At 36.3% G+C, this 20789-nt stretch overlaps 2 protein-coding genes across 2 annotated transcripts; both read left to right on the top strand.

The window, feature by feature from the left end:
• Window positions 1–4780: 4780 nt before the first annotated feature.
• On the top strand, window positions 4781–17575 carry LOC108780572 (uncharacterized). The gene is made up of 8 exons (XM_018548328.1): window positions 4781–7703; window positions 7983–15805; window positions 15879–16085; window positions 16155–16274; window positions 16506–16763; window positions 16863–16979; window positions 17082–17153; window positions 17360–17575. The coding sequence occupies exons 1-8, from the start codon at window positions 4781–4783 to the stop codon at window positions 17432–17434; spliced, it is 11595 nt and encodes a 3864-aa protein (XP_018403830.1). The 3' UTR covers window positions 17435–17575.
• Window positions 17576–19654: 2079 nt separating this feature from the next.
• LOC108780651 (ADP-ribosylation factor-like protein 16) lies at window positions 19655–20575 on the top strand. Its single transcript, XM_018548425.1, has 2 exons — window positions 19655–20148; window positions 20250–20575. The coding sequence occupies exons 1-2, from the start codon at window positions 19942–19944 to the stop codon at window positions 20568–20570; spliced, it is 528 nt and encodes a 175-aa protein (XP_018403927.1). The 5' UTR covers window positions 19655–19941; the 3' UTR covers window positions 20571–20575.
• The last annotated feature ends 214 nt before the right edge of the window (window positions 20576–20789 follow it).

The following is a 20789-nucleotide window of genomic DNA, read 5'->3' as shown; positions in this document are numbered from 1 at the left end:
GAAAAAGAATTCTTTCGCCAAGGTGAGACGAATAATTTTTTCTTTTTCTATTTTTCCAAAAAGAAAAATTATTCAATATATAAACCTCAAAATAATACTGAAAACAAAATACCTGAACTTCTCCATCACACCGAGTTGTTTTTTTGTATAATGATTTAGTCTTACGTATATCTCTTTATGTAAAGATATTGCAAATATTTGCATATATTAACATTTACGCAGAATAACATATATTGGTCTTATAGCATTTCTCCAGATTTACAAACAAGCACTTATTTCCAAGAATTAAAGGAAAATAAGATATAAGGTATTTTGTAAAATATTATATATATATATATTATATACATATATATACTAATATATATTTATTATTTTCTACAGAAAGCTGCAAAGCTATATATGTATTTATCCGACTATCTTACTGTATAATTAACCCCGTATTGTACAATAACTTCAGTTCAGTTTGTTAAAAAGAATTATGTATTTTATTCGATATTTATCGTGTAATTTCAATACGAAAGATATTAAATCTATGAAAGTTAAGTTCTGTACATTCAGTTATAAACAGAAATAATTTTTAATATGAAACGATATATAATTTTCTCAGCACAAATTCCACTACTCTTATCGACTTTTCAAACTTTAACAATTTTATGCGGTACAGCAATCAACAGTCACTGTTTCGATATCTGTACGGCGTTCAAACGTGTTCAAAAGATGTTATTCTTCTGCCACACACAGAAATTTGTTGTCCAAAGATGTCTGCTATTATATTGATTGTACACATCTCCGTAACGGAATGTACATTTTACTGCACAATAAAATTGTGATGAATTGCAGTGAGAGATTACTCATTCCTCGGTTAATGTTTATGTTATTATTATGTTGTTTATCTGCAGGAATATCAGAATGGCCTTAAAAGTTTAACCGATTTACCCGAACTGATAAAATGGTATCTATGTCGTATCATCGAGCTCGATCAATACACTGCAAACACTTAAGTATGAATAAATATAATATACAAATATAATTTTTGCAATCACTGAAGTAACATTGGATTATAGTTAATTAAATTATTACGACATTTCGTTTATCGAACGGCGATCAGCCGTTCGCAAATCCCGATTAATCGTACTCGTATCACATGGCTTTCTTGTACACGACTTCTCGTAGCGAGAGCTACAGTTACGCAAGAGAGATTACTCGCCGAAATCCCGCGAGCGTTTCTTTTATTAAGATAGATTATAATAGAGACAATCCTCTCTCCTTCTCTTTTCTAGTGCTTTATTCCATTTGAAAAGGCCTTGCACTAATTGTACAGAGTGGCATAATCTTAACGGACAAATATTTCGAAAATATGCAATTTTATAAAAAAAAAAACATTCTAAATAAAAATATAGTATAATATAGAGAGGAACGTATTCATTGTATGTCACCCTCTATACCATACAATTGTTTTTTTTTTTTTTTTTTTTTTTTTTGAAATTGTTTTGGTAAAATTATATATTTTTGAAATATTTGCCTGTTACGATTAAAATAAATTACCCTGTATGGAAATGTATTGGATCTCGGTGAAATGAATTGGTTTTTTCACATGCATATGATTAATATAGCTTACGATGCGGTGAACAAAAATATCACAACAAGCTTTGCAAGAACGTCTTTGTTTTGTGTGCCATTGCTCAAAAAACTATTCATTATTGAACCAGTGTCTGGGACACTTTTTGTTCACATTATAATTAAATTATACGTGAAAACCAACTCGTTTTACCGGAACCCAATATAATTATGTAGAAAATTGGGTCAAGGTGAAATAAATTGGTTTTCACATATAATGTAGCTTTTACGATGAACAAGGGATGTCGTGGACGCAATGCTCTCAATAATAAATTGGTATATCAGAGATTTAAAACTTAATTGTGCTCTGTGCACCTTTGATATATTTCTCTTGAAAACTATCCATTATTGAATCCAGTATCTATGACATCCTTTTGTCCACATTATAAATTACATTATGTGCTCTCTAAAATTTAAATTCTTAATTGGAGCAGAATCTTACTTTGTAGAGTGAAAATTGAAGCAGACTTGAAAAAAAAAAAAAAAAGTAATTCAATTTTCAATCTTTCAGAATGAGATTTCTTTTCTTCGACTGACAACGCATTCTAAAAGTTTTACAGAGTGTGGAAAGCAACTCATTTCGCCGTCACGATTTTCCATTTAATTTAATACGGCGTTCTTTTTAAAAGGCTTCGCCTCCATTCGCGTGTCGTAAGCGACAAACGCGAATCGCGATCAGTTTTAGCGAGTGGCTTCTTATTTAATGTAGCTCCTGCTTTCCTAGTGATATCAGAGTCAATACGACCACATCCATAAGTATTAAACAAAGTCAAAAGATAATGATGCAATGCCCGCGAAAATGGTGTAATCCGCTTGAACACCGGGCGCCTGCGTTTACGTCATCGCGCCGCAAGGACGCGCGAACGAACGAGTCGTCCACATTCGCGGAACAATCAAAGGTGGATACATATGCGAAGTCAAAGTCGGCAACAAAAATATGATTCGATAGCACCGAAATGCATATCCGCCGGCGCCGCGATCGAGTGGTTCTCCAGAACTCAGCCGCGAGTGGCAAAAAACACCAATGGTGCAGTCGAATCGACTGAGAGGAAATAGGCGAATGTTGATTTTAAAAGAAAAAAAACAGGCTTAGAATGGAGAATTATTTATAACAAGGAATTTGCCAGCAATCAAAAAGGAAGAGAGCAAATAACAAAATGCCATATCATTTTTAATCTTGACATGTACATTTTTCGACGTTTTAATATATGATCATATAAATACAAAGATAACGCTTGTTATATATTAAAAAAAAACAACAAATGATGATATTAAAATACGGTATTAAACAAAATAAAAGATGACAATATCTATCAAATTATATTCCATAAATTTAAAAATGAGAGTCTCATTTATGGAATAATTTGATTATAGATATTGTCATCTTTTATTTTGTTTAATACCGTATTTTAATATCATCATTCGTTGTTTTTTTAAATATATAATACCTAATATATCCACGCTTACTATGGCTACTGTAATTTCATTTTCTGCAGCGCGGAAGCCGATTTAAGTCACTCGGCCTATCAACCGATATGTATAACGGTCTCACCTTCCATGCGTTGGAGAATCTAATAAATCGATTATGTATATACATTTACTTATCACGCTGAAGATGCCTCTGATAGCTCGAGCCGAAACGTCCGTACTTTATTATTGTTAAAATTAGAATATATTAAAAGAGTTTTTTTTTTTTTATATATATATATATATATAATTACGCACAAATAACTGCGTTTTGACCCAAATTTTATTTCTACAGTTAAAAGCTGAGAATCCGAATAAATTATAATATTTTAATTTTTCAAAATATGCTTATCTTTCTTTTCTTTTCTTTTCTTTTTTTTTTTTTGTACAAATGAGATAGCGCCCGCTCATAGAACGTAATAGCGCTCCGCGTAAATACCCTCGGTGCCCTCTGCCCTCGAGTGCGAAGCACAGCAGACGAGCCGCGGTGCCCAAGCGTGAAACGCGCTCTCGTTCGTCGGTTCGTCTCTCGATTGGATGTAAATGTAATAAATGCCAAAAGCACAGCCGAGGCGTCGCGTCGTCCCTACAGATTCGCATGATTATTGCGTACGCGCGGAAAAATCGATCGGACGTTTAGATTAAAACGCGATGATGATCCGTTTGATTTTTCTTCCATCCCTCCCTCCCCTCCCCGCCTTCTCCTCCTCCTCTCTTCGCGTCCCCGCGCTTGCATGCGTAATGAATCGCGTGGCGAATCTATCAGCAAGTTGACCGCGATATCGGTGCGCATGTGTGTACGTTGTGTACGCGCAGTACCCGACGACGGGTGTCTCTCGTCCATCGTTTCCCAACGTCGATGATAGTCAGTGGCTCGTCAGTGGCGACGGTGGTGTTGTGAACGATTAGGGTGGTAGCGCGTTGTTTCTGCATGTATATCGCGCGAACGACGGGAGAGAGTCAGATCATCGACCCGTTCACAGTGACCCGAGGAAGGCCGCGGAGAGCCATCCAAGAAGAAAAGAGCCATTCGGCGACGTCGCCACGCGACGGAAATAACATCGTTACAGGGAGCTCACGAGGGAGAGGGAACGAGCGAGAGAGAGAGAGAGAGAGAGAGAGATAAGAATCGGAGGCGCAACTCGAGGGGCGCGAAACATCTGATTGTTTGACGTGAAAAGCGTGAGTTCTACCCTTATAGGTTTGTTTGTCGCGTACGTCGTGACGGGCGAAACGCGTCGGTAGACCACTGTTATCACCTCCCCCCCCCCCCCCCCCCCCTGATGTTTACTCATCTAATCGCACGTGTTTCTTTGCAGTCTCGACAGCTCTCGTCGAGCGAGGAGCGGTCGGTAGGTCCTCGCCAGCGTGAGAGAGGTTAGGTTAGGATGTCCGAGAGCGACATCGTCATCCAGAACGAGCACTAGCTAGGGTAAATACGTGACGTGCGGACGTAGAGACACGATGATCTTTAACGTCCGAAATACGCAAGCCTGCGGAAGGAACGAATCGCGCCGGAACCCGAGGTGGCAAGAATCTCGTCAAGGATTAGTGCAATAAACCGTGCATCCCGATGAAGAGATGCGTGCTGCTACGGCATGTTAAACTACCAAAGATTGTGCGGTGTTGTTAGGTTGTTGTATCTACGCGAACTTTGTTGTTACGATCGTACTAAGGTGTTAGGTTAAAGAGTGGAATGAGTTACAGCAATTTCGGCCGAGGAAGGGGCTACCCACAGGGTACACGTGCCACGCGCCGCTTCGGCAGGCCCCGATTTCCACGTCCACCCTTCCGACATCCAGCTCCAGCAGGACATCCCGCGCAGTTCGGCGCACCCTGGCAGTCGAACAATGTGTTTTTTCAGCCTCACACGTCGTTACGTGGCGGTCCGTCCTTTAGAGCAGACGGTAGGCGAAGGAGATTCTGTAATTATGACGTTCGATTTCCTGCCCCTAATAGATTGCCCTTACCTCCGAATTTTGAGGAGACGCCCGTGTTGCCGGAAGAGCCGTTCGTACAGGAGGAGATCAATACGGTTGAAGCTATACCACAACTTCCTCTGCCCGGCTCAGAAGAGGAACGGCAGCAGAAAATAATTGAAACAGCAGATCGATTGAAGCAAAAACTCTTTTCTTTTCACAGCGATGACATCCCAAAATTTTACAATAAAGACATATCTAACGCCATTGAGGAGATTACAGAGGATAATGTCCAGAGACGTATCCCTGTAATAGGATACGAATCGTCTGAAATCAATTTGACATACAATGATTTAAAAGACATTGGAAAAATAAATTCTAATAATACGGAATATATGACAAATGAATTTAATATTGCCAATAGTACAGATAGTGATATAATAATGTTAAACGAGAACAAAGATGAAACTCACCTAATGATATCTAGCGATCAAATAGCAATAAATCTGAAAGATGTATCGGATGATAATCAATACATGGAAGTGGACAAAGAATGGATTGAGAATGGACAAGGAATAAACTGGGATCTGCAAGAACCAGTTGATGATATTCAGAATTTGGAGCAATCAGATCTACATGGAGATAACGGTATCGAAAATGAATTATTACAATCAGATTTTCAATACCAGTATGATATACCTCTGGATAATATTTCACAAGAGCAAGATAATCAACAGGATATTTCACCAGAAATCGAAATATATTCCACAAATATTACACAAGAAACAGATGAGTCTGAAACACTAAATTTACAAGTTGCTGTACCATTTCCAGTTGATTCAACGGATCAGGACATGTTGCAGGGAGACGTATCACAAGACAAAGAGGAAGTTTTTACAAATTTAAATATTCAAGAAAGTGCTTTAAATTCTCATGTTTATGCAGAAAATTCAAATAGCAATAATTGTACATTGACAGAAACGCCATTAATCGATACATCAGTAAGTAATCTCACATTAGATAATCAATTGCCAAAAATGAAGGACAATTCTTTTCAGAGTAGTCCACCAAAACTGTCTCCAAATATGGAGCAGGAGTTGCCTGTTGATTTTGATCCTACTACTCCACCGCCAATATTACTAAAACAAGATCAACCGTGTATTTTGTCTCCATATTCAATTCCTGATTTACCATTATTTGATCCTACTGAACCACCGCCAAATATAAAATGTTTATTCGGAACAAAAATGCCCCATGAAGACGCAAATCCTCCATGGAGTAATAGTCAAAATCCAATACCTACCGTCTATAATAATATGAATGTTCATGCGGGCTTAAATACACATGGAGGATTTATGCCTCAACAATTACCATTAGAAATAGTCAATCAAGGTAACGTTTTTATGCCTTCTCATATCGATTCGGTAAATTTTCCTCCAATGTTTCCTATGCTGTCCAGTAATCCTGTCATGAATACACACATTCCGTCATTGCCTCAAGTACATGCAAACTCTTATAATACTTGTGTGTCTTCATTACCAGAGCACTCTTCGTCGTCTAATTTACATTGCAGCGTAAACAAAGATGATGGTTTAAACGATATGAAGGAAGCTATGAGATTTGCAAAAGAAATGACAACTAAAACAGGAAAGGCAGATAAAGAATTTAAGCTAGATTCTGAATCTCTTTCCAAAAGCAGTACCTCAATTATTTCTGCTAACAGTGTAGAGTTTATAGCACTGCCTCCAGGAAAGCCAAAAACCAAGATTAAAAAGCAAAAAAAGATAAAAGAAGATGACACGAGTAGTAAGACAAAAATACCTAAGAAACAAACTACAACAGACCAGCCGTCGCCGGAAGAAACAATACAAAATGCAAATGCAACATTTAAGGATGATTCATCGTTAATGAATGAAGAGCGTCCTAAAGTAGTATTCAACTTGAATAATAAAACGAAAGTAGTAAGTACCAGTTCATCATGGAAAGAAAATCTTGAGAAAAAAAATGGATTAACACATTCCGCAGAACCAGTAAAATCATTTGCAGCAAATTTGATAACTAAAAAGAATTTAGAAAATACATCAAAACATAATAAAGAAGAGGAAAAGAATTTAGAAAATACATCAAAACATAATAAAGAAGAGGAAAAGAATTTGAAGAGAAATGAAAATAATTCTGAGAGTGCAACATCATCCGAGATTGCAAACCAAAATATTATATCGCATCATAAAAAGCCACAAAAAGATATCCATACAGAAAAATCTCAACATTCTAGCGTTTCACTTCCAAAAGTCAACGTGCAAAATTGGAGGAGCCGTGTAGAAACGAACGAGAATTCTAAAATGGATGCTTCGTGGAAGAGCAGGATCATTAGTCGATTCCTAAAGATGAGTAGGAATGATATCTACAATATGGTGAATAACACTAGTCTTCGGAAGTTCGATATTATAATGAAGCGTCTAGTCAAAGAAAAACAGCCTACATTATCGATAGAGATGAGACACGCACAGGACGAAAAGATAAAACTATACGATCAGCAGGAATTTATGAAGCAGTTAAACGCGATGTTGGACACCGATACTATCGTATCCATTACGGATCTACCTACAGAGTTTATACATCATTTGAATGAAGTATTACAATTGGATGTGCAACCAGACGTTCATGCCGAGTCTACAGCAGCTTCGAGCAGCCAGTATGGTCAGTTGGAAGATACAAATCGTACGTTCAATCCCGTAATAACCCAAACCCCAGAATATGCAAATAAAACACCAACATTGAATGATGTTAGTCAGGAAAATGTAAAAAACAAAGGTCACACGGTAAAAACGGGATTTAACAAAAGTGTACCGGCACATAATACTAGAAATAATGATTTTAATTTAAAAGATGACATTTGTAATCCTATTATAACTAACGTTTCTAATGTTAATAATAGCTTGTTGACTCTACAACATGATTTGGATGATATATTTTCAGAAGTAACGAAGAAAATTCAAACACCTCCGGCAGTAAAAGAACGTAAGCGTTGCAGTACGGAGCAACAAAGTACAATGAATTTCGATGTTGGCGCGATTTCGAGGAGCAAGGAGAAAGAAGCATTCGTGGAAGATGACAGAACACAGAGACTGGAGAATAGCCCGCACTGGGACGAGAAGTGCGATAGATGGAAAAGGAAAGAACGAGAAGATCCATACGCATACAGAAATCTTACCAAAGAAGAATGGGAAGCAAAATACGGAATGCAAACAAACTTGACAGCCTGTATTCCTTTCGTTAGTACAAAAGGAACCGTTGTTGATAAGAGAGGACGCGGTAGAAAAGTTTATCCACGACGTCGTTATTCATCTGAATCTTCAAAACAACCACCAAATATAAGACATAAAAGTTTGGAAAAGGAAAAGCATAAAAAATCTAGACGACATAGTGATGATAGAAAACATACCACAGAATACTTAGGAGATGATATCAATCACGAAATTAGTAATAGCAGTACTAGCAGCAATAGCAGCAGCAATAATAGTGATAATACAAATGTTACAAAGTTATTGAGAGTGATAAAAGAAAATGAGAAAGTAGGCAAGCAAATGTCATTGAACGAAGCGATAAGAGACGAGGTAAATGCCGAGATCGAACGAGAGCGGAAATCGAAAAGATCGCGAAAGAGATCTAAAAACCGAAAGCAGAAAAAAGCACGTTATAAGAAAAAGAAGAGACAAAACAAGGAAACGACGAGCTCCTCCTCCGAGTCCTCCTCGGCAAAAGACAATGATAACGAAATGACTGATAAATTACTGACGGAAAAGGAAATTAAGAAGGAAGTCATAGAAAATCAGGTCGTACAAGAAATTATTGTTAAAGAGGAACTAGACATTATCAGTCAAGAAGAAAGTACCAGAGACGCTGAATTTATGAATGCCTCGAATCCTTTTATGATCGTGGAAAATAAGGCGGCACATTTTCTTCCCGCATCGCAGAATAGAGTGGAGTCTCCTTTAGTGCTAGAAATTCCGCCGACACCTATTAATACTCAATTACATGCTGAAAAGAGATTACCGATAGATTCTCCTACGCAACTAAAAACTAAGGCACAGCTGAAGCAGATGCCGGAGACATCCGATATGAATGATAACAAGGTTCCTCTGAATGTATTTACTTGCATACCGGAAAATTGGAATATAAGTCCAGCGATTTTCTCGGAAAGTACGGAGGATTTAAATAAAGCCTGTGAAATAAGTGATGCTGGCTGCAATCAGGATAACGCTATTCTATCGACATGTTATGACAGTGTTATGGATCAAAGCAATACCGCGCATACATCGGCAAGAAGCACTCAAGTTGACGAAGATACAATACTGCTACCATTGGACGCAACAGCGTGCACTCTTGCCGAATCTGTCAAAATACAAGATATTAGATCAGTAACTGAAATCTCAGCTACTGATAACGATATGTCAAAGGTATCAACGGCTGTTACGCCGGCATCGTCGGTATCAAGTGTGACTTCAAAACAAAGTAGCAGCAAAAAGATCGACATAAAGACATATTTCGAGCGCACCGTACAACGCCGCATGAACGAGAAACTGGAATCGAATAAGCCTGCAGAAAATGTTGCGACATCGACACAAAATTTAATTAGGCCGAAAAGCACAGAGCCAGAAATTACAGCAAACAAATCTACATTAATATCTACATCCAGCAGCTCCCTTCAAGATCCACGATTAGCAGCGAAACGTTCTCAAGAAAATTTAAAACGTACCGTAATCAATAATGATAACATCGTTCGAAGAAGTAATGAAATTAAATCAACAGATAAAGTATCGCTTACTACTAATACTAGCAAAATCAATGCATTGCCCAACGTTGTAATAACATCGAAAATTGCAGTGTCGAAAACAAAGAAATGCTTAAAAGTTAAGAACGATGTAACAGATAAGACATTACAAAACAAGGATTTATCTGATCCTAAACGATTTAAAAATATTCGATCGGAAGGCAGCAAAGAGTTGAAGCTGAAAAAAGAAATGGCAAAAGAACAAAAAGCGAAAAAGAAGTCTGCGACGGCGTCAAAATCTGATAATTTAATTTCAACAAAAATATATTTTCCTCTAAAAAACACAACAAGCACAAAAGAACAAGAAAAAGAGATCAATGATATTAATGATATTAACAAAGTAAAAATTAAAGGAATACAATCGATAAGTTCTCATGAAAATATAGTAGATACTAGTAATGTGAAAACAATTTCTCCTGGCGACGCTGATAACGATGGCAAGGTATTGCCGCACAATGTTGGTAAAACGAAAGAACTTTCATTAAATTTAGAAATTTATGGAAACGCTGAGAAAGCTGTAAATAACGTCGAAAGTATTGATACGCGCGAACATTCTTCTAAGACGACACGAAACGAGGCTCGTATAAAGCACGCCAAGGTTAACACAGCAAGTGCTAAGAATCCGGACAAAAAAAGCCGTAAAAATATTTGTAACACTCCTGAACTCAATATATCGATAACTTCTAAAATTGATCTAAAAATCCCTGAAAATAAAACCTGTAACAGCATAGAAAAAATAAACAAGGATTTTGAAACTCAACAATCTGATACGATAAAAAATATGAAATTTTCATTGAACGACACGAACGAAAGTCAAATTAAAAGATCAGACCGAGATCTATCAGAGAACGCAATTAATCGTGGTAGCAGCATTTCCGAATTGGATGTAATGTCTCGAGTGGATGATATCGATAAACAAAGTAAGGAAAATTTGTTAATAAATGACAATACTAAAACTAGCAACACGAAGGAAAATAATATGAAATTAAATATCCTTGGCGATACAGGTAAATCTACGAGCGCGAATAAAAACGATCCTCCGGGTAAAAAAACCGCCAAGTCGTCATCAACGTCGTCGAACGAAAATTTCCAGGAACAAAACATAGAGAACAATGCTGGTTCTTCTGACAGCGCAGGTAGTCCGTTCAAAGGCTTTCTACAGGAAACTGCGATGGGCTTCGAGCAGCCTGACCTATTCGACATAAATTACGTGACGGGGACTACTATAAGTTGCAAAGACGGAAAGATTCAAGAGCGACAGGATTACAAAACGCTAGAATCTGGTGCCGATTACGTTGAGGATACGAATATTAACGTCAATAAGAATTTCGATAACGCTTTTGGCAACAATTTACTCGTCTCGGTTAAAGAATGCGAGACGGGCGATAAATCCGACTTGGCGACGGATGTAAACAGAGAAGGGGATGTAAGAAAATCCTCGAGTGAGATAATCGCGACCATGTTACACGATGAGGACAACGATCTCGACATCGGTGGAGGTAATGAGACGAACAAACAGTTGACCAAGGCATTAAATAAAGAAAGATACGCGTCTTGCGCGGAATTGGTGATTAAGGAATCGATGTTATTGGACGAGGAAGAAATTATTCAGAACGAAGCGCGATCGAAGGATTTGACGAGTAAATTGAGAACTGCAACCGATCCCAGTTTATCCGACGCATTAGAAACAACGATCTCGGATGACGCATTGAAATTGCCGGAATGCCAAAGCGCGGACCATCTCGATAACCACGTTTACTTGGAGGCGAATATATCCGCGGAGAAGGCACCCTGCGACAAATTGCCGGGCTTCGATCCCGACGAGCAGCTGGACAACGATATATTCTACTTGGACGATCGTCTGCAGGGCACCGGTGCGTTCGACGCGAAGGTCGACGAGTGCATGCATTTCTCTGTTGATCAACAGAGCGCCGGATACGACATCGTGCCCGCTGTAATACCGGAAACCATGATTGCGCCCTGCGCAGATTTGTCGCGCAGCGAGATATCGAAATCGGAGGGGAGTCAGTTCGACTTGAAGCACATCTCGTCGATGGAAGACAATTTACTCGCGGGAACACCGCCGGATGAGTGTCCGTCGATCGATCCGTCGCGAATCCTGAATATCCCGACGAAGGCTGCTCTGAAGGAGACGAATCTCTTTTTGAAATCTCTAAACGATATACCGACGGCAACTAAAGAAGCATCCGAGATGCTGGGGAAAACGCAGCAGAGCGAGGTGGATACGAATTGCCAACGCAGCCGGCCGGCTGCGCACATGGCCGAACAAAACAATGGAAAGCCGCACACGTCCGATATCGTTGATAATAATGATAATAGCGCGAGTGCCGCGCGAAAAGCTCACGACAGTACGACTGCACAGGTTAGCTCAAACGTAAACAAAACACCGGCGCAGGACAGTACGTGCGGTAAAGTGGTTCGTAAAAATATTTCTGTTAGCCACGACAAGTGCCCAGGATCTTCGATTAACGTCGAAAAATATCTTCACGGCGGTATGCAACGCGAACCGGTCGTGGAATTGTTAAAGATGAAAGAATTGGATAAGCTATTGGAAAGGAAGAGCCAAGTAAATTCCGAGAGAATACGAGAGAAGGTACACGAGGAAAAGAAGAGCCAAGAAATTCCCGAGACGAAAGAGAAAATTTACGAGGATCAAAATGAACGTAACGACGCAGTTTTGCACAAATTGAAAGACAAACGGCAAATGAAGCATCAACCTAAAGAAAAGTCGAAAAAGAACAGTTTGGTGAAGAGACTTAAGCAAATGAGACGATCGGGAAAGATCGTCGGCAACACGAAGGAAGCTGTTTTGTCTAGGATGTTGGAAATCGATCTCGAGATTCACAAGCTAATGACGGAGAAGTTAAAATTGCACGAGCTGTTGGGCAGTAAATTTTTGCCGAGTGAAAATTCTACGATGAATGACAGCGTAATACTCGGAACGACAGAAAACTGTACTGCTTCCGATCAGTCGAGAATACCGTCAACGTCACAAAATAGTGAAATAAATCATGCTAAACAAGACAGGCACGAATCTCCATTGAAGCCGTCGAAACTGATTAAAGAGAGAAAGAGAACTTTGTCTCCGCCAGAGAATGAGAATATGAATTACACACCTAGATCCAAAACACCAGTGATTAGATGGAAAAAGAAGCCGCGACTAGAACGGTCAGTTAGGCGAGAAAAAGAAGAGGAAGAGGAAGAAGAAGAGGAGCAGGAGGAGGAGGAGGAGGAGGAGGAGGAAGAGGAGGAGGAAGAGGAGGAGGAGAAAGATTTTTATGAAGTGATGAAGGAACACGCTTCGACTTCTGCGAGTAAAAAGGTGGAAACGGATTTAATTGACGCATCTGAAAATGTTCAGAAATCGAACGTCGTGAGAAATAAAGCGCGAAGGAGCAAAACCGCTAGAAAGAAGTCTGACAAAGAAGCTAATATCAATTCGAGTCGCTCGATCTATTCGGATAAAAGCGCGGACGAGCGTTCAGAATGTCGGGACTTTGCTGAAAGTGAAACCGAACGTGCAAAACATTTCGATGCTGACAAATCAAATGATACTTCACCACCTAGTGAAGTGGTGAAGATGAATTCTCAACCGTCGAGCAAGCACGTGCACAGCGCCCCAGAATCCTTATCTATATATGACGACAGCACGTGGGATTCTCCGGTGCAAAATAGCGCGTCTGAGATACACAGGAAAACATCGGGTCTTGCTTTGCTAAGTAAATCGCTTGAGAAAGAGTTCAAGTCGCGAAAGATGAAATCGATCGTGCGTAAGAAAAAGAAGAAGCAGTTGGATAAATTCTTGAAGACCGTCAACAAATTGACTGGTGAGGAAGAAGAGTTGCCCCTGTCCAAGTTATACATCGAGAAGCTGCAGCAAAAGCGAGACTTGCTTGACACGCTCAGTCAGAGGAAAGAAGACTCAAATCTCAATGAATCTGCCGTGAAGAACATAGATGAGACGATGAACGTCGTAACGGAGAACAAAGAGGAGAATCTTTTTGAACCACGATTGGAAGCGCGAACTCCTAATGACACTCCATCAACGTCCAACGCCTCTCCAATATTAGTCCAGCCTCTACAGTCCGATAAGCATCAAATTTTCGTTGACGCTGAAGCAAACGCCAATTCAGATTGGCCTTGTCGAGAGAAAGAAAATATAGAAGAGATTGCATTGCAACAGGATAGTAAAGATGTACCTGATAGATCGAATCATGTTTTTAAAGCCGTGAGTCAGGACAAAGTAACTTTCTACAACGAACGTAACGTGGAACCTGACAGTAGCGTCACCCCTGAAGAAATTCAAGTGGAAAGTTGTTCTTCAGATCGTGAACGTGACTGTGTGAAGAATTCCAATAATGTTGCAACGCGTAATTTTGATATTAAAGTATCCGTGCCTAAAACTTTAATAAAAGATGATCTCAGTCTGGAATTATTACAGAAAAATAAAGACATGGAGGACAACGTCATGGACACTAATTTGGTTGATTCTACAACAAACACATTTTCAACTCACACTGACAGATTGGAAGAGAAGGATAAGAATTCTATAACGAACGCATTTTCGACTCACACTGACATATTGGAAGAGAAGGACAAGAATTCACAAAGTACTTTGCAAGCTGATAATTCGACCGTGGAAAAAGATAAAAAGGATGAGAAAGATGAAACAAAACATAAACGTACAGTGAACAAAAATGAAAAGGAAGAGGCGATTCATAGCGCAAGTAATACATCTACTCTGCAATTAGTCATTGTGAACTCTGATGCCATTGAGAATGGGCGATCTAATAACAGCATTGAATCTAATGATAAGACAGCAATAATAGATACAGGATATGATTCAAATGTTTCGGAAAAAACGGATACAAAACAGAAAAACCTAGATGCTGAATCCAAGCAGTTCTCCAATGACACGATTGTTGTGAAACAAGATTGTCAAAACGTGAAGAATGCCACTAAAATTGCCAAAGAAGAAGAGAAAAGTAATATTGAAAATAAATCCGATACATGTGAGAAAATTCTAAATAATCATCAAAGAAATGGCAATTCCATTTCAATTGATCCAATGAGCGAAAGATTAGAAGATGAAGAGTTTGTTGAACAAATGTCCGATCTGGAACACACTTCGTCTTCTACATTCTCGTCCAATAAAGCTGTTGCAAAGAGCAAAGAATCGTACAAGAAGTTTCATCGTAAACACAACACTTTAAAACCGATCCGGAGAAGCACCAGAAACTCCAATGAGAACAAGGTTAGTAAGATAAATGAAACCGATGCTACTTCAAGCAGCAGCGGTCGTTCTTCACGAGAGACGAGCATTGTTAGTGATTTAACAACAAGAAGCAGAAGCAAATCTCCTACTTGGGCAAAGCATGATGAGAAGGTTGTAAACAATGTGAAGAAGAATCGTGTTCCACAGAAAGTGCAAAATACGAGTAGTCAGAAAGTTAGTACTGAATCTAAGATCGAAGATCCGGCTAGACCTTTTGATACTACAGAATCTGCAGTTTTGAAGAACAGAACTGTGATAACTAAGAGGAAGAGGAAACAGCACACAGATTGGCAAATGAAACACTGCAAAGTGAAATTAATCGACTGTAGATCCATTCTTTTTAAGTATATTAATCTCGATGTTTTAGACAGACTTGGAATAATTGTTATTGATTCTTCCACGCCGAGTAATTCGTCGTGTATACAGCACACCATTTGCGATCAAAATATGGCAATACTTCCTACTGCAGCTTCGAGTATAAATTTGTTTGACTCAGCCAAGTCCTACGATAAAGAAAAATCCGAGATCGAAATCTTAGAAGAGAAACCAATCGCGAAAAGCAGCGAGAAGGATCTTAGTCAAGAATCTGTTTCACATACAGTAGAGAGCAACGAAGATGAATTGGCGAGAACTCAATACACGGTCCATAAAGGTCCTATTTTGGACCTCAAGGTATCAATTTGATAGATAATTATATATTCTATACAAGACAGACTAAATATAATCTTTTTTTTTTTCCTTTCAGATTTTTGAGAATTCTTTTCTAGCAGCAAGCGAAGACGGCAAGATATACAGATACAGTCAAAACTCTAATACAATATTGAATATCTATAAAGGTCACAAAACTGCGGTTACATGTTTGTATATCTATAAGTCAGATCACGCAGGCGTTGACAAAAATCTTATATATTCTGGTTCCTTAGATGGCACTTTACGTTGTTACAAAATAATGGTAAGACTTGGTAGTTTAAGTATTAAACAATTAAAAAAAAAAAACTAATAAAACACTACTTCTTTGCAGACTGGTGCGTTAGTAGGAAACCCAGCGCAAACAAAGAGTCCTATTCAGTGTATGGATCAAGCATGGGGTATGATTTTTATTGGAACAAAATCTGGACATGTTTCGCGTTTCCATATCGAGGTGAATTATTTTTTAAGCTACATCCTCATTTATGTATTTATGAAAATATGGAGATATAGTCATTTATATTACTTTAAAAGAAAAAAATTTTATCTATTAAATCCATGCAAAAGTTGCACTAATCTAATATACATATATATATATATGTGTGTGTGTGTGTGTATATAAAGCATATTTAGCTAACATTTATATATTAAATGTTTATACATATAATTACAAACTTATTTGCAGGTTGGTGCCATTAAAGAAGACAGTATTCCTTTCTCGGAGAAGTCTGTACTTGCGCTTAAAGCAACAAACGAAGGTCCAAGAAAAATTCTCATCATAGCATCTCGAAATCAACCGATAAATATACGTGACGCATTGACTGGTTTACTTCTTCGTATGATTAGTGCCCAGAATAATTCTACTGTTTATAGTTTATTGCGACACGATAATATGATCTATTGTGGTACAAGCAGCACATCCATAAACGTTTTCGATTTTACGGCAAGTAACACACACATACAATAGCACTTTTTTAAAAGAATTTTCTGAATTCTTCTAAACAGATCGAATTCTATCATCATTTTTTAAATATAATTGCAGATGGGTGATCAAGTAACTCATTACGATGCTGGTGTTGGTATTGTATGTATGCGGCTTTATGAACAATTACTTTTCGCGGGCTGTTATGACGGCAATATTTATGTTTTTGATATAAATGTGAGTGCTGCATCGTTATATTTTGAATCATTAATTTGTAATCAGTTCATTGCAACATATTTGCATTATATAGTATTCGATTTAATATAAATCTCTTTACAGAATCATGAATTAATATGTAGCATACGCGGTCCAGGGAATATGTTATTGAGTATAGAAGTTGTAAATAATAAGGTACGTATTCAATGTGCAAGTTTCTATTTTTTAATAACTTTCCTTACGCTTTTATGTTATCTTTCTCTGAACATTTTTTATTAATCTATCACAATAATTATTTTCTCTATTTTTGTACGAGTTTTTAATTAAACGTGTAAAATAAAACATTGATGCGCTAACAATAGTAAACACTAACGAAAATTTTCGATTTTATTATCTTTCAGATTATAGCGGGAAGTAAAGACAAACGTTTGCATATGTGGCAAATGCCACCTCAAGTGCGTGCCTTACTTTATTAATGTTGTAGCGTGCTCAGGAATTCTCTACTTTAAATATAATTAATTAGAAAAATGGTCAGTTAATAACTCCTAACTGATCAGAAATATATAAATATGTAGAGTAAGAAACTTGTGAAACCGAAGTTATGACTTAATAATATACATCCATAAATTTTCTAACTTTTTCACTATGAATATCATCATTACAATTTCCCGTGAATCGCTTTATTTATATCATATATTTGATAAATACATGCTAGATAAAGCACAACATGCTAAATAAAATATTTATAGTTACAGTACTTTATGACAGTATGTAAAAGTTATTTATAGTGAAAAAGTACTGACGCCAAAATTATTTGTTATCAAATATATAAAAGATGACATATCTGTAATATGTAAAGTGTACAGACTTGTAAAGAGATTAATCTTAAAGAATGTAATAATGGAAATTATTTTACGTATGCTTTGTACACACCTAACGGTTTGGAAAGATTTCCTAACTTTGTAATGATTTGAAAATGTGACACTCGATATATGTTTAAACAAATTTTGTTAAGATATATCAATGTTTTGATGGGTTGTTGCAAAAAAATACACATTGAGATGCAAAATATATAGGCATTCATAGATTTATATAAAATTTGCGTTAAACAATGTGATCTTTGTTGGTATTTTGCAAAGTTTTGTTGCTCTGTTCCTAGAAATGTCTTTATAAGATCTTGTTTACATTAATGAGAACGTTTCATTCAACATTTTGTCGTGTTTTTAATGGAAACAGATACAATCTGCCATCTTTTAACTTTTATTACATTAGACATTAGTGAATGTAAATAATAAATTGTACCAAAATATGTAACAAACCATTTATAATCTAATTAGAAAATCAATATAAAATTAATTAAAGAATGAATAATGTTTATGTTTGTATTACATAAAAAGATGATAAGAGATCGTTACTTTTGTTACATCTTAAAGTTATGATAGGCTGATATATTTTTAATTCATTATTATAAACATACAATTACTGTATTTATTATTATATACTCTTTGACCAAAAAAAGTTACATGCAGGTCTAAACATAGAAATGATTTCCTTGATAACAATGATAGATACAGCTTCAGTACACAGAATCTTTCTCATAGATCTTTGTGAGAGAAATCAAAGTAGTCCTACTTGATTATTATACCATAAACTAATAACCTCTTTGTTTAGATTTGTATGTTTACTGTTTTTTTTATCAAAGAATTCATATATAATTCTTATTGTATGTAAATTTATCGTATACAATGTTTACTATATTGCTCATTTGTTATAACGACATGACTAAAAAAAACAATTTTCAAAAAAGTAAATTTCAATGTTTTGAATTATTATTTTTAATTAAAATTTTGTAATATTCATTTTAAAATGTAATTTTTATGTAATAACTAATGTAATTTTAGAAGAATAAAAGTATGAATTTTTTTCTTTAAGTTTCTGTTATTTTTTCTACAAGTAATAAAAAAAATTCTAATTTTTATGTCGTTATTCGTAGCAAACGAGTGATACATAATTATAACAATAATATATGTGTTATTTGTTTGTAAAACTAATGAATGCATAGAAGGTTAAAAAATTACTGCCAAAATATTTAAATAATGTGATGAGACATCATTAATTCTTTTGTGCAAAATTTCCAAATAGAACAATGTAGATAAATTTTAGATTTTTTTTAAATTATAATTATCATAGAAAAAGCAAATTTTTAATTTTATTAAAACTTGCAATAAACACAAAATCGTAAGAGTATTTGTTATATATATTTCTCGTATTTGGAAAAATGGTATTTACATACATGGTGTGTGTATGTGTGTATATGCATACACACGTTCAAATGGTAAATTTAAATGTAATAAATTTATACGTCTACACTTATATACATTCACTCGTTTATGCGCGCACGCGATATATATACGTATATATACAAAAATTTGTTTTATGCTGTACTATTTTCGAAAAGTCATAGGCTATGATAGAATTGTGTATCTTCAACCAAGTATTGCAATCATAAAATAGGAAAGAAAAACCAAAATTTAAAAACAAAATACGTATTATATGTATATATATATAAAATACACACATTGTTTTTAAATTTAGATATTCCTTTTCTATATTTTGTGTGTTTGTTGTGTGCGTGCGTGTGTGTATGTATAAATAGAAACGTTCAACACTTGACATTCGAGATATAGTATCTTTTGATTATTAGAAGTTTTACTATGTTTACCTTTTGACAGTATCATTTAAAGAGAAAATTCAAATTAAAACATTTTTAATTATTGATTTAAAATAAGTTTTGCAACCGCACATCTTGATTTGTTGCTAGAGATATGACCTTCTGGCAACGGATCTGTTAAATCAATATTAATCCATTGTCCTTTGTAAGTCTCAAGAGAACTGTAAACGTCTGTTATAATTAGACAATTCATAAACGCGTCTTAATATAAAATTAATAATTTGTATTTAAAAATTTTTAATACAAAAGGAAATGTGTCTCTGCCTTGGACCATTCAAATCAGGCAAAACTCTTTTGATGAAAAGTCTTCAAGGAGACGAAATCGACGACGCGACTCATACTGTGCCTACTAACGGAATAAATATATATACTGTAAAAAATGATACTGGCGAATTCGATATGGTAATTAAAGAAATTGGTGGTAATATGGCACCGATATGGAAACATTATTTTGATAAGGTACTTACTATATGTAAAAAAAAAAACAAACAAAATCACATCTTAATAAATATGTGATATACTTGCAGTTATTAGATTTCTTTTTTTTTTATCGTTATCAGATTCATAAAATCATTTATGTAGTGGATACCAGTAATCTTTGTCAAATAAGTGCTGCAGGTGTACTACTTTATTCTTTCCTCGTGGAACCGAGATTACGGAATGTGAAAATAGCACTTATTTTAAACAAGATGGATGTTTCGTATCGTCAGATGAGAAACGAAGCTTTACTCATGTTACAATACGCGCGTCTACAAAAGGAGGTGACACAGAAGATCACTGTGCTGGAAACTAGCGGTATGACGGGTCAAGGGATAGAGAGTTTACGCAGCTGGCTATTCGATCCGGAAACGCTACAGGCTACGCTCAAGGCTAATAAATAGACTAATGAATTGTCGTACGAGAGAGAACGTTACCTTAAAATGCATTTATTTTTATTTACACTCTCGATCTTACAAAGATACAAAGATATTACGCTACAAAAATCTTCGAGCATTCTTTGAAAATAATTCATTTTAACGAATGTTAAACAAATATTACTTCTATGTTATACAATCGATTCTAAAAAAATACTGCAACGGGTGTTAACGCACAAATGCAAA

This window comes from Cyphomyrmex costatus, unplaced genomic scaffold (assembly GCF_001594065.2).
Source record: "Cyphomyrmex costatus isolate MS0001 unplaced genomic scaffold, Ccosl1.0 scaffold72, whole genome shotgun sequence".
Classification (NCBI taxonomy): domain Eukaryota; kingdom Metazoa; phylum Arthropoda; class Insecta; order Hymenoptera; family Formicidae; genus Cyphomyrmex; species Cyphomyrmex costatus.
The sequence above is the reverse complement of the archived record's forward strand: the minus strand, read 5'-3'. Positions and strand labels throughout refer to the sequence as shown.